Consider the following 12,087-nt stretch of genomic DNA (forward strand, 5'->3'; position numbering starts at 1 on the left):
GCATTTGAAAAAAATATTTGAAAAGTACTTCAAAAAATTTAGTCAAGCTTTTGAAAAATGTTAAATATGAATAGAAAAAATGTTAATCTTGTATCCGAAAAATGTTAATCAAACATTTGAAATATGTTAAATGTGTATAGGAAAAATATTAATCCTGTATTAAAAACAGTTAATCTTGTATATTTGGAAAATGCTAATCAAGCATTTGAAAAATATTTAATGTTTATATAAAAAACTGTTGACCATGTATTAAAAAATGTTTATCTTGTATTTGAAAAACAGTAAATGTCTAATAGGAAAAATATATTAGATATATACAAAAATGTGTTTGGAAAAACACTGAAACCTGAGAGAAACAAAAAACCCGATAAAAAACGAGAACGGACCAAACAAAACCAATGATGACGAAAAAAGTCATTGAAATCCAAGAAAGAAACAAGAAACTTGAAGAAGAAAATAATAACACAGTGAAAACCAAGAAAACCGGTGGACAATAAAGGAAAAAACGAAAACAGAAAAAAATAGGTAACCAGCAGAACAAATCGCCTCCTTTACGATGAGTTGCTTGCGCCCTACTATTTTATCACTAAGTTAATAGTTAGCTAGTGGCTTGTGTTGCAATCCTGCATTCAGGAGACTTGGGTTCATTCCTTTTTCACCTCTATTTATTTTAAGTGTTCTAATGGGCCGGGTCATTACTGTAAATGCCTCAAGCGATATATAGGCGCGCTGGGCGTGGACAACATTTTTTTTAAAGACCGTCATACTCTTTTTTTTTACTCTTTATTGTGAAGGAGTATGAAAAGATTGTGGACAACATATTTTTTTGAATACCATCATACGTTTATTATGAAGGGGTATGCAGAGATCACAGTTAATATTTTTAAAGGGAGTGTACTGAAGCAGAAGTGTACCAACAATAACTCAATGGGTTTTCACGTGCTATGTGTACTGCTTCACTGCAGCAGATATCATACACTTGATTCGGAGCCCATGCACAACACCTAAATCAAGTGATTTGCAAAATAAGTCGGGTGTGAGAAGGCAAAGGAAATTAGGCGGGAGAGATATCAGCAAACACTTGTGGAAATATGAAAACTCCAGCTAAATCAATATGAAATCTAGCAGTGCTTAGCATGGAAAGAAACATGGGCATAAACATATATTTCTTCTTCACTGCTTTCAGCGCACAAGTACTAGTACACATAGGAGGTGTCTATCATACAACTAGGATAAGTACTACTCCCTCCGTTCCTAAATATATGCACATTTTAAGATTTCAATACAGACTATGTACAGAGAAAAATGAGCTAGACTCTAAAACACGTCTAATATATGTTTGAGGCCGTATTAAAATCTTTGGAAACGGAGGGAGAAGTCGGGTCATTACTAGAAAGATCTGAATGTAGACCGTATTAAAATCTTTTAAAAAAAAAGCCTTATATCTAGAAACGGAGGAAGTATATTCATTCCGCCGCTTCCCTTGAAAGTGCAGGATCAACATCAACAGGCCTAGACACTATGAAGGCACCCCAAGTTGGGGGTAAAATCTATGGATCGTAGCCCCTTGGGTTGTTAAGGTTTTCAATTTGATTTCTCTCGCACAAATACAGGTGGGGATTCCTCCCCCCTCGTGACTGATTCAAAACTAGGGCCATTCTTACTGTAATGTAAATATAAGTGCATCACCACATGGTAGGCCAAAGCAGCTTGTGTATATTTGCCTTCTCTGCGAAAATGGATGTATATTCATTTGAGCGACAAGTAATTTCGGACGGAGTAGAATGCAAGGGAAGGCGGCACAGTATGAACAACTGCATGACCCAGATTGTGTCTATATTCTATACCAGGGGCGAATCTGTAGTTGGTTGGGCAATTGTCATCGCAAGCAATCTCAATCATTCTACTGGACAGATGCATTCTTCGGACTCCGATCCTCGAACTCCGATCAATCTGGTGTCGCTCAGTGCCTGGGCACTGAGCTTGAAGTAGCGACTGCATTGCGCGAGTTGGGAGCGTTTTGGCAAGTGTAGAGGCTTCTCTCGCCAAGCTTCAGGTTGTGCCCGTTGTGTCCCTGCTGCCCGAGATCCAGGTTGGTTTTGCTGACGGGGAAGCAAGCATGTATGGAGATCTCTCCCCTCATGCTACATCTCGCCCGTTGTCGCTGACTGTCATGCCGATTGCTTCTAAGAGTGAAGCCGTTGTTGAGGTCGTGGCACCAGTGCTGCAAATTATGCCTGAGCTGCAGAAGCTTTGTGGGGAGCCCACTTCGCCTATTTCGATGGTGCTTCCTACGGAGATGGAGTCGGTTGGAGGGGCCTTGACGATGCCGATTGCGACCTCACCGCCGTTGTTGGAGCCCAGTCAGCCTCTCGCATTGGTGGATCGTGGAGGTTTGGATGCTGCTATTGTCTTATCACCTGTGGTTGTGGGCCAGGTGGCACCTGTGGGTGCCGAGATTGATGAGGTAGGTGCTTTGGCACCAAATTCTGAGGCGCTAAAGTCCATCCGGTCGCCCATCTTTGACCGTGAAGCTATGTGGGCACGTATTGATGAGGTGGTCTTCGCGAAAAAGCTTGGTCGCTTGCTCGCCGGCTTGGAGGCAGCTAGCCCTGGGTCTGGCAAGACAATTGCTTGCTTACTAGTGGAGAAGGCTTGTTCGGGTAAAATCAAGAAGGTGAAGAAGGCTCTCAGGAGCATAGGCAAGAAGAGTGGCGCCATTGGTAAAGCGTCCGTGGCTGCTTAATGAATGATACTCAGTCTCTTCGGCCATCATCTGTGATTGGCTCATCTTGGTGGGTTTGCTGGTGTTTGTTGTCTACAGCTTTGGATTCGTTGGGGTTTTTTTTGCGATGTAGAAGTGCGAGCGATTGTGGTTGTTGCTCGTTTTATATTTTTGTCGGGTTGACCGTGGGGCCATGGAGTTTCTTTCTTTGCGAGTAGTCCGCATGTGGTCTATATGTAACGGTTTTCGCCCGGTTTTCCGTTAATTAACTGGGCAATTCTCTTCCTCTTAATTAATCGACGAGGCAAATCTTTTGCCTTCGTTTCGAAAAAAAAAATAAGCAGTACCAGCAGCAGCTTCAGTGTACATACACAGTTGCAAAGTACGTACTACTCTGCTGCTGATCATCAGAGCGGAGCGGAGAAGTGAAGGAGCTAAGGATACATGAATAAAGAAAACAGAAACAACTGGTGAGGAAATTGTTTTTACACAATCCACTAAAATTAAGATTGCTCGCTCCAGCTCTAGCTCCTTGGAGATGCTAATTATTCGTAGAGATGCATGCACATTGTTGGGTATATATATGGTTTCCAAACAACAGGGTACTTCATTCCCTATAGCACACGCTTTATGACCATAGTTCGATACTAACTGTATTTATTTGGAACCTATGAACAATTTCACCATGCGTTGAAAATGGAATGTAGGTCACAAAATCCGAAGGGATAAACCGAGCATGCAAGCCACACCCTTGTGCTCGATTGCCGCCACGGTCGCGCCCTATCCAGATACCAGGCACGGGACGAGGCCGCCGTGTCTCGTGTGCGACCCCACAGCAAAAGTGTGCCTCCACACACCTACTTTATTCCTCTGCTGACTCTGACAAAGCTGGTGATTCTAGCCCTGCAGGGCACCAAATTGTTGTAGAGCTGATTTTAGGATATCTGGGGCATAACCGTCGACGGAAGCAATTCCTGGCTTGTCAAACGATACGACATCCTCTAGCGAATAGTTTCTGGCGGCATGAAGCTGGTTTGGCGCGGAATTAAATGAGCCTTTGAGTATGATGGTCTTCTGCACGCCTCCGAGTAGCCCTTCATAATCTGTATCGCCGCTTTCACCAACAACCACCGTCATGTTCGACAGCTCTACGCCCCACCTTATATACAAGTACCTGGACAAAGATGAACAAACATACCATCAGGACTATGTAGTTGCCAATTTTTGGCAGATTTGTCTGAGCATGCAGTTATTAGTATACATGAAAGAGCATATCGCACCTTCTCATTAGGTAGGAAAGTAGTCTAGATACAACAATGAGGTGTCAAACGACCCTACAGGAAAGAAGAAAAAAAGAACACTAAAGGAAAGCCTAAATCTAACTGTGGTCCAAAGCCCAAACACAGGTCTCGCCCTTGCTAGCCTTCAGCCTTCTGATGCTTAATAGATTTTGTCAGCCAATCGATGCTTGCAGAACACGCCTACATACATCTTACTTCTATTATGTTTGTATTGGGAACCAGATTATTAAAGTTTCTCCAGCAATCCATGCCTCTTAAACGAATAAAAAATACTCCCTCCATTCCTAAATATAAGTCTTTTTAAAGATCCCACTATGAACTACTCCCTCCGTTCCCAAATATTTGTCGTTCTACACATTTCAAATAGACTACAACATACGGATGTATGTAGACATATTTTAGAGTGTAGATTCATTGATTTTACTTCGTATGTACTCACTTGTTGAAATCTCTAGAAAGACAAATATTTAGGAACGGAGGGAGTACATACGGAGCAAAATGAGTGAATCTACACTCTATAATACGTCTATATACATCCGTATATAGTCCCTACTGAAATCTCTAAAAAGACTTATATTTAGAAATAGAGGGAGTACTGTGCATGGCACATTGCATGGCACATTACTAACTTCTACTATATCTTTACATTTATTAAACAATGAATATCGTCATTTCAACATCAAATATGTATTCTAGTATCAGAGTATAATATAAGTCATTCAGGACATTGACATAACGATGTTCTACTATGACCGCTATTTTCTTTTGTAATATATGCGATCAATCTATATACTCTGATACCTCCAAAAACACTTCATACAAATTGATAATCAGAACTACAAACATCCTAGAACGGTTAACATGTACTGTCAGATAGATTATAACCGTACAAAGTATAGCATTTTACTCAACTGTGGACTGAAGGCTGTGTTCAGAAAATATATACAACATTTATAGGAATAAACAAACCTTAGTGCTTGGGATCGTGATGCTAGAACAGGTATGAAGTTCAACTTGCTGCCATCATGGCTGTACAATACATGACAGCGCAATGCTTGAATTCTCATTGTCTTCCTAAGATCCTTCACAGGAGGGACCTAAAACAGTTGAAAGTTGAAGCATAATAAGAACACCGGCTATAGTAGGGAAGGTTGAGAAAATCAGTGAAGAAGTAGATGAAGAGGGCATAACAGGACGAAGAACAAACGTACAGCCTCAGTATTCTTCACTTTAAATGAAATGCAGTAAGTGGATGAACATTCGTCATCTTCAACAACTGCTTCTTTTCCACTCTCGCTATTCTTTTCTGCTGCCCAACGAATTAGTGTCTTCCTTAAACCTTCTCCTCCCCAACGATATTGAATCTGAGAGTGATAATCAAGATCGATCATAAATGGAAGCTCGGCAGGGCTAAGCATGTCTTCTGAATTTGAAGATGGATAGCAAAGATCACTGCCACTGCTGCATATGAAGGCATCAAAATCAGTAATTTCTATGCCCCCAGATGTTAACAAAGGATGTATCTCTGATGCTGCTCGAGATGTTGACAATACAAAACCAAGAGCACCAGATGATTTTTCTTTGTTTGAAGCCTGAAAAATGTTTTTGATAATCTGAACCAAGTCCGCATCTTGCACAGAATCTACAGCAATAACAACGATGTGTTTTCTCCTTCGCAGAGATGGCCATTTATTGGAGCCTGTGGTGGCCCCAGCTTTCTCACCAGACTCATCCTTTGTGCCAGCACTAACAGCTTCTGAAAATTTTTGTACAGCATCCTCAAGGTTTCTCCTGTCACTGGTTGAACTCCTTCCATATTTTGACATGCTGCCTGATTTTTCACTGTCCAAGGAGATCTTCAAGTTAAGTGATATATCATGAATATCCCTCAAAGAGTCACCACGTGAATCTGTTTCAGAAACTTCAGTAGCATCATCGCTCTTTTGCCATCGTGGATGTCTAGACTTGAGCGTACCAACCCGTGACAAATAGTTTTTGCAATGTTCAGGCCAAGAAAATCGATGGATATTATCCAGACCATTCTGACGGCATTTTGCCCACAATTGCTTATCAGAAACAAGTCTATAAAGTGCCTCAGCTATATCATTTTGATTGTGGGGATCAACAAGAATGCCATTGTCAAGAACCTGAATAAAAAAGAGGACATCAATAGGCAGAACAAAAAGTGAGTCACTGCAAAACGTAAACCAAGATAGCAGAACAGTACCCGGTGTATATCGACAGGCCCACCATTTTGGGTAGCAACCATAGGTAGACCATAAGCAGCAGCCTGGCAGGCAACAAGATGTAAAGCTTGCATAAACATTATCAATCCACAGATAGAGTAACAATAAAATGAAATGTTGCAGAAGTAACCTCGATCAAGGTGAGCCCAAATGGTTCAATATAAGCACAGTTAATAAACACCCCCTGGAAACAACAGAAACTAAAATAAGCATATATTTATGTATAAAAATGTGAGTAGGGCACAAAGAAGCAGCACGGTCAGTTTGTTGCTGCAAGTCAGAGTGAGCAAAAAAGACTAGGCAAATTGCCAAAGCCATTAAAATTAGAACACAAGATATGCATCAGCTAACTACTCCCTCCGTTCCTAAATATAAGTCTTTCTAGAGATTCTAATATAGATTACATACGGAGCAAAATGAGTCAATCTACACTCTAAACTATGTTCATATACATCCGTACGTAGTCCATAATGAAATCTCTTAGAAAGACTTATATTTAGGAACGGAGGGAGTAATACTGACAGATAGTTAAAATGTGAGAACCAGTAGGCCCATTGCATCCAATCATAACTTAATTATGATACGATGTCAGAGAATCCACTAGCACACTTATTATATAAGGCCACCGAAACATTTCAAAATATAAAGATACACTTGGTTACCTTTGTTCTTGCCGCTAGACGATAAATATCTGGAACTTCAGATTGCTTATGGTGCTTGGGGTATGCCACTTGCCCATATAGATCATACTTGTCAATTAACTTGAGTACTGATGTCAAAACAGCTCCATTTGTGCTTGACATTTCATCAATAACATCACGGTTACCCATGATCAACGTCTGCCGATAAAGAATAGTTATAAAGACTGGGAACAGGCAGTGATAGTTGATGGCAGAAGATTATTAATGATAACTAAACCGCCGTATAGCAAAAAAATATATAATTAAGGCAACAAGAGAAACTACACAGTACTGGCACATACAAGGTTTGCTAAATTTCTCAGTTCATGGTGTTCACCAAATGCCTTAACCAGCGTAGTGATGTTCTTCTTGGGATCTGGACGAGCAAGAGCGAGAATCATGGGCTTGCGAGGGTTCGAGAAGAAGCGCATTATCTGAAATTGTTTTAACCAGAAAAGTAGGTAAATATAACACGCGATCCCAGTGGAACATCAACAATTATTCCTGCATATCTCTTTATGGGGGGATAAAATGGAGAACCTACATCGGCCCAAACAGGTGGATCTGGTGAATCTGAGCCAACTTCATTCGCTTCTTCACTATCAAGATCAACATCATGAGGCACTATATGGCTGAACTCCATACCAGGAGGAATTGGCTGATCATATCATATAACAGTAAGCATATAATATAGTGAAATAATGAAATCTATTAGACCAGAAAGGAATCAATGTAGATGGACTTACAACCATACGAGGCATTTCACGACCATAGCAGCTAACACCACGCTTTATTCTTGCTCTAAGTTTCCTCTCCATAATCACATCAAATCCATTATATAATCCCCATTGTTTATCTATCTCTTGCCTAGTGCTAGTGATTACAATTTCAGATGCATCAAGACAAAGTTCCTCAGCCTCAATCCGTCGCATTATCTTGTATGTTGCATTTACTTCATCCCTGGTTTGACGCCCTTGCTTTAGAAGTTGCTCTAACTTGTCTCTGCCAAGAGAATGACCTGTGAAGACCATTGGCACATTGAGTGCCCCAGATAATAAAGCAGCAGAATCGCCTGCATCAGCATAGTGTCCATGGATAACAACAGGCCATACTGGTTGGCCATTGCCAACTTGTTCTCCAAGAACCTTGGACATTTGCATGATATGGACAAGTGCACCGTCAACAAATTCCTGGATGTGGGGCCAGAGCTGCTCTTTAGGGATATACTTTTCTCTTGGCCCAAATGGTATCCTGACAATATAAGCACCACTGCTTTCACCCATGTCATCCCCAAGATTCTCTGAATTTCTTGGACTCAGCATCTCTGTAGGTTCCCCATAACTCCAATCAACATCAGGTGCAGAAATCTGCCTTGTCAGCAGATCCACTCTATATACTCCAGGTGTTTCACCTAACGCCCTAGCAAGCTCTACAACATATTTGACCTGCAGGTTATGGAACCAGTTAGTTGAACTCAACCATCAATGGCATATAGACCAACCTGTAAGTATTACTCCCTCCTATCCATCTTAGTTGTCGCTGAAATGGATGTATCTAGACGTATTTCAGTGCTAGATACATCCGTTTCAGCGACAACTAATTTGGATCGGAGGGAGTACGTAGCAACTAGCAACAAGATAAACAACAAGCTAACCAACCAGGAATGTAAGTACAGATATGAAGCTAACATCAAGGACGCAAACATGAAAATGAGGGAGACGCAAGAAGTACCTGGCCACCTGTATCTGAATCACGCCCAAGCTCCATATTCTCACCACGTATAAGACCATGAATGCTGCACAAAGACAGAAGATGTCAAAATAAAATCATCCATGTAAACAATGTTCATGTACTTCAAAAAAATTTAATAGCGCCTCTTCCTTGGGCTACTAACATTATGAAAACCTAAAATCAAGTCCAAGGGGCCCCATGATGAGGACGCGCGCATGTTCCATACAAACGGAGGTGACTTCACTCCTCTTTGAGCTCCCTGTGCATTTGGATGAGACTTGGCTACTACCCCAATCCAGAACCCTATGCATGCTTAGGTACGAAGGCAAGGACTATGAATGAGACTTGGCTACTATCTCAATCCAGCATGTAGTGGATATACTTTGTGCACATTGGCAGAACCAGGTCCATAGGTAGACACAACAAAATTGCAAGGCCCACGTACATCTAAACCATTAAAATTTCATGGAAAAACCATGACCTCTGCATAGTGGGTGTATTCATATCCACTAGATACCACCTACTCTTTCACAAATCGCTCTTTTGTGGATTGGAGCTCCACAGTATTTGGAGCAATCAGGTAACTATGTTTAAACAGCCATAAACTCATAATGCATTGAACTGTCACTCTGATCATTCCTACTTCACCAAAAGGTATCTATTTGAAACCGCTATAACTGAACTTTCTAAAAGCAAACACATAGGGTGAGACCAATATGATCCCTAGAACAAAATTAGAGCCATACCTTACTAGCACTATGTACAGTTTTTTATCTTTGTGCTGATTTGCCCAAACATCAATAGCATCAGTTGAACCTATCCTTGGCATGTGTCCCCTTGTACTCTCAGCGTGAATAGATGATTCATTAATATGTTCTCCTTTTTCTCCGTCAGATAGGTCCTCAGACAAATCAGCAGCAGCATCTCGACGGGCCTTCTCACGCTCAAGACGTTTCTTCGATGAGCGGGAGGCTTCCTCGCCTTCAATCTGTATTAAATAATTCAAGATGGAAAATATTAAACATCGTGATGTAAAACTGAAATGTTGGCGGAAACATGTGCTCATGTTGATGTATACTTGGGGAATGAGGAGTGTTCAAATCAGTTTTTGTATTTACTCCTTTTACTAAAATTCAAGAAGCTACCAGGGTAAAAACTCCTTCCATGATTAGTGTATAAGTAAATATGATATCATAAATGGCATGAGAGATAGTATAGTCACTTGGGGGCTCAGAACAATTGAGATGATTGGTTCAAGAAATGTGACCAGTAAAAAAAACTCCCATCTAACCAGAAGGAATATTGTGTGTGCACCTGTGATAAGTGACCTTTGGTGATTATATTAGAAGTCTTAGGAGAACATGATTACTAGCTAAAGCAGTTAATTATTTCACTGAACACAAGAGCCAAGTGAAAGAACAACATTATTCTCAAGACTGAAGGAGCATCAAAACCACAAAGGTCAAGCAACATATATGTGTAAGGCAATTGACTGACCATCATGAGTTACATCAGAAGACATAGTAACAAAATCATTAGTTGAACACTTGATTATTGCGGTCGGAGTGTAAAAGCATATTCGAAACACCAAAGTTTGACACAGAATAGGAGTATGAGAAAACTAGAATGCGTGACTGATATAAAATTGCTTGCCTGAAAGGAGAATGTTCTGGGATTAGCAATGCGCTTGGTATGCTGTGATTGGTATAACTAGAGTGCGTTTAGAATCCATGTACTATCATTAGCTGTAGGGCTGTAACTACAACTATAAGAAGTACATGTAGTTGGAATATCAGTGCTAACGCCTTGACAGAACTAGAATAGATCCCAAACTGTGACGCGCAGTTGCTTTTCAGCAAAAGAAACAGAATTACAGGTCTAAATAGCAGGGCCACAAAAAGAGTAGCACCAGGACAGGCCGTTGGCCCTGATAGTTAGCTGAAGATGTCCTATGAATCATGAATTGTAAACTGTCAGACATAACATTTATTTATTTTCTGAATCACACCCGACAATGGACTACTACTGTCGTTTGAATGGTTATACGAAACGACTTTTTATCATCAAGGGTGGACAGTCAGTTCAGGCAGGATAACTGGATAACCATTGCATTCCCAAGACGTGCAGGTGTACCAAATCCTTCAAGCAGCATATGTGCTTTGTGACAGGAGAGAGTTCATCCAAAACAACACATTAAAGAATTGGGGCATTCTAGCTAACAAGAAGGAAGGAAACAGAGCAGACATATGCTACAATGGGGACCCATCATTACTGTCAGCACCACCCGGGGAGCCAATGCATATGCGGAACGACTACGGTTCAGCATTCCCTGGTGCAACAGAAACAAATATAATGCCCAGCCACATACATAATCACTAACCAGCAACTAGACTAGTTTAATGTGTTTGGCTGGCACCAGCACTGAACTGCCCCCCAACAGTTTGGCACCAGCAGCGCTGCTACTTAGAGAGTACATAAAGTTGACAAGCAAATCGGGGCAGGCATACCTGCTTCTTCTTCCTGGCGAGGTTCCAGATCCGCCAGGACATGTTCTCCAGCCGCGTGTTCCGCTCCTGCGGGCTCCTCATCGCCGACGTCTGATGCATACAACAAAAATCCATAATAAATCACCGGAAACAATCAAAATCTCGCCACCTAAGCTAATCTAATCTAATCCAATCTGGAGCAAGCAGCTAGCTAAGACACGAGGAGCGAGGAGGGGCGGCGAGGAAGGCTTACGCGGACCCAGGTCTTGTAGAGGTCGGTCTCGTCGAAGCCGGAGATGACCTCCTCGACGAAGTAGCGCGCCGGGTTGAAGCGGCCGCGCTCCCGCAGCATGAGCGACGACTTGTCCCGCCTCTTCTCCGCCGCGTCGCCGCCGCCCCCGGGCGCCGTTGAGGCGGCCGAGATTTCCCCCGCGGCGCCCCCCGCGTCCAGGATGGCCTCCAGGTAGCTGTTGATCCAGTCGTTCCCCACCATCGCGCCGCCCGCGCGCTCGCTCCCCGGTGCTCTCTCCGGCGACGAGATGAGATGAGATGCGGTGGGGGGCGGGGAGGTGGGTGGGGGATCGGAGCGGAGCGGGGCGGGGAGGGTTGTGGAAGGATTGGGAATCGGTGGCAGTGCTAGCGACTGCTAATGATGACCATGGTTTGAGCCTTCCCGAAGCAAAGCTGGCAAAGGGAGATTCGCAGTGAAGATACCACCGGTGGGTGGGGGTTTCCGTAGGTTTCTTCTCCGGTTGCCGTCAGCGTGCGCCACGTCGCGTCCCGGGGTGGACAGCTGTGTCCAAATCAAAGCATCTTCAACAGTTGAAATCTCCTGGAATATTAAACCCGGGGGGAATATCCCCCTCAACCGACGGGTTTTTCTTTCAGCCCCCGTCGACCGACCGACCAGAGGACGCC

At 42.5% G+C, this 12,087-nt stretch overlaps 1 protein-coding gene across 1 annotated transcript; it reads right to left on the reverse strand.

Annotated features, from left to right (window-relative positions):
- Positions 1-3,170: 3,170 nt before the first annotated feature.
- On the reverse strand, positions 3,171-11,824 carry LOC542872 (probable sucrose-phosphate synthase 4). Its single transcript, XM_044482309.1, has 13 exons — positions 11,423-11,824; positions 11,191-11,280; positions 9,430-9,671; positions 8,684-8,747; positions 7,699-8,397; positions 7,497-7,610; positions 7,255-7,386; positions 6,935-7,111; positions 6,403-6,456; positions 6,254-6,316; positions 5,238-6,173; positions 4,996-5,123; positions 3,171-3,899 (listed from the first exon to the last, which is right to left on the reverse strand). Exons 1-13 carry the CDS (start codon positions 11,660-11,662, stop codon positions 3,623-3,625), a joined length of 3,216 nt encoding a protein of 1,071 aa, XP_044338244.1. The 5' UTR covers positions 11,663-11,824; the 3' UTR covers positions 3,171-3,622.
- Positions 11,825-12,087: the final 263 nt, after the last annotated feature.

Source organism: Triticum aestivum, chromosome 3A (assembly GCF_018294505.1).
Source record: "Triticum aestivum cultivar Chinese Spring chromosome 3A, IWGSC CS RefSeq v2.1, whole genome shotgun sequence".
In the NCBI taxonomy this organism is placed as follows: Eukaryota; Viridiplantae; Streptophyta; class Magnoliopsida; order Poales; family Poaceae; genus Triticum; species Triticum aestivum.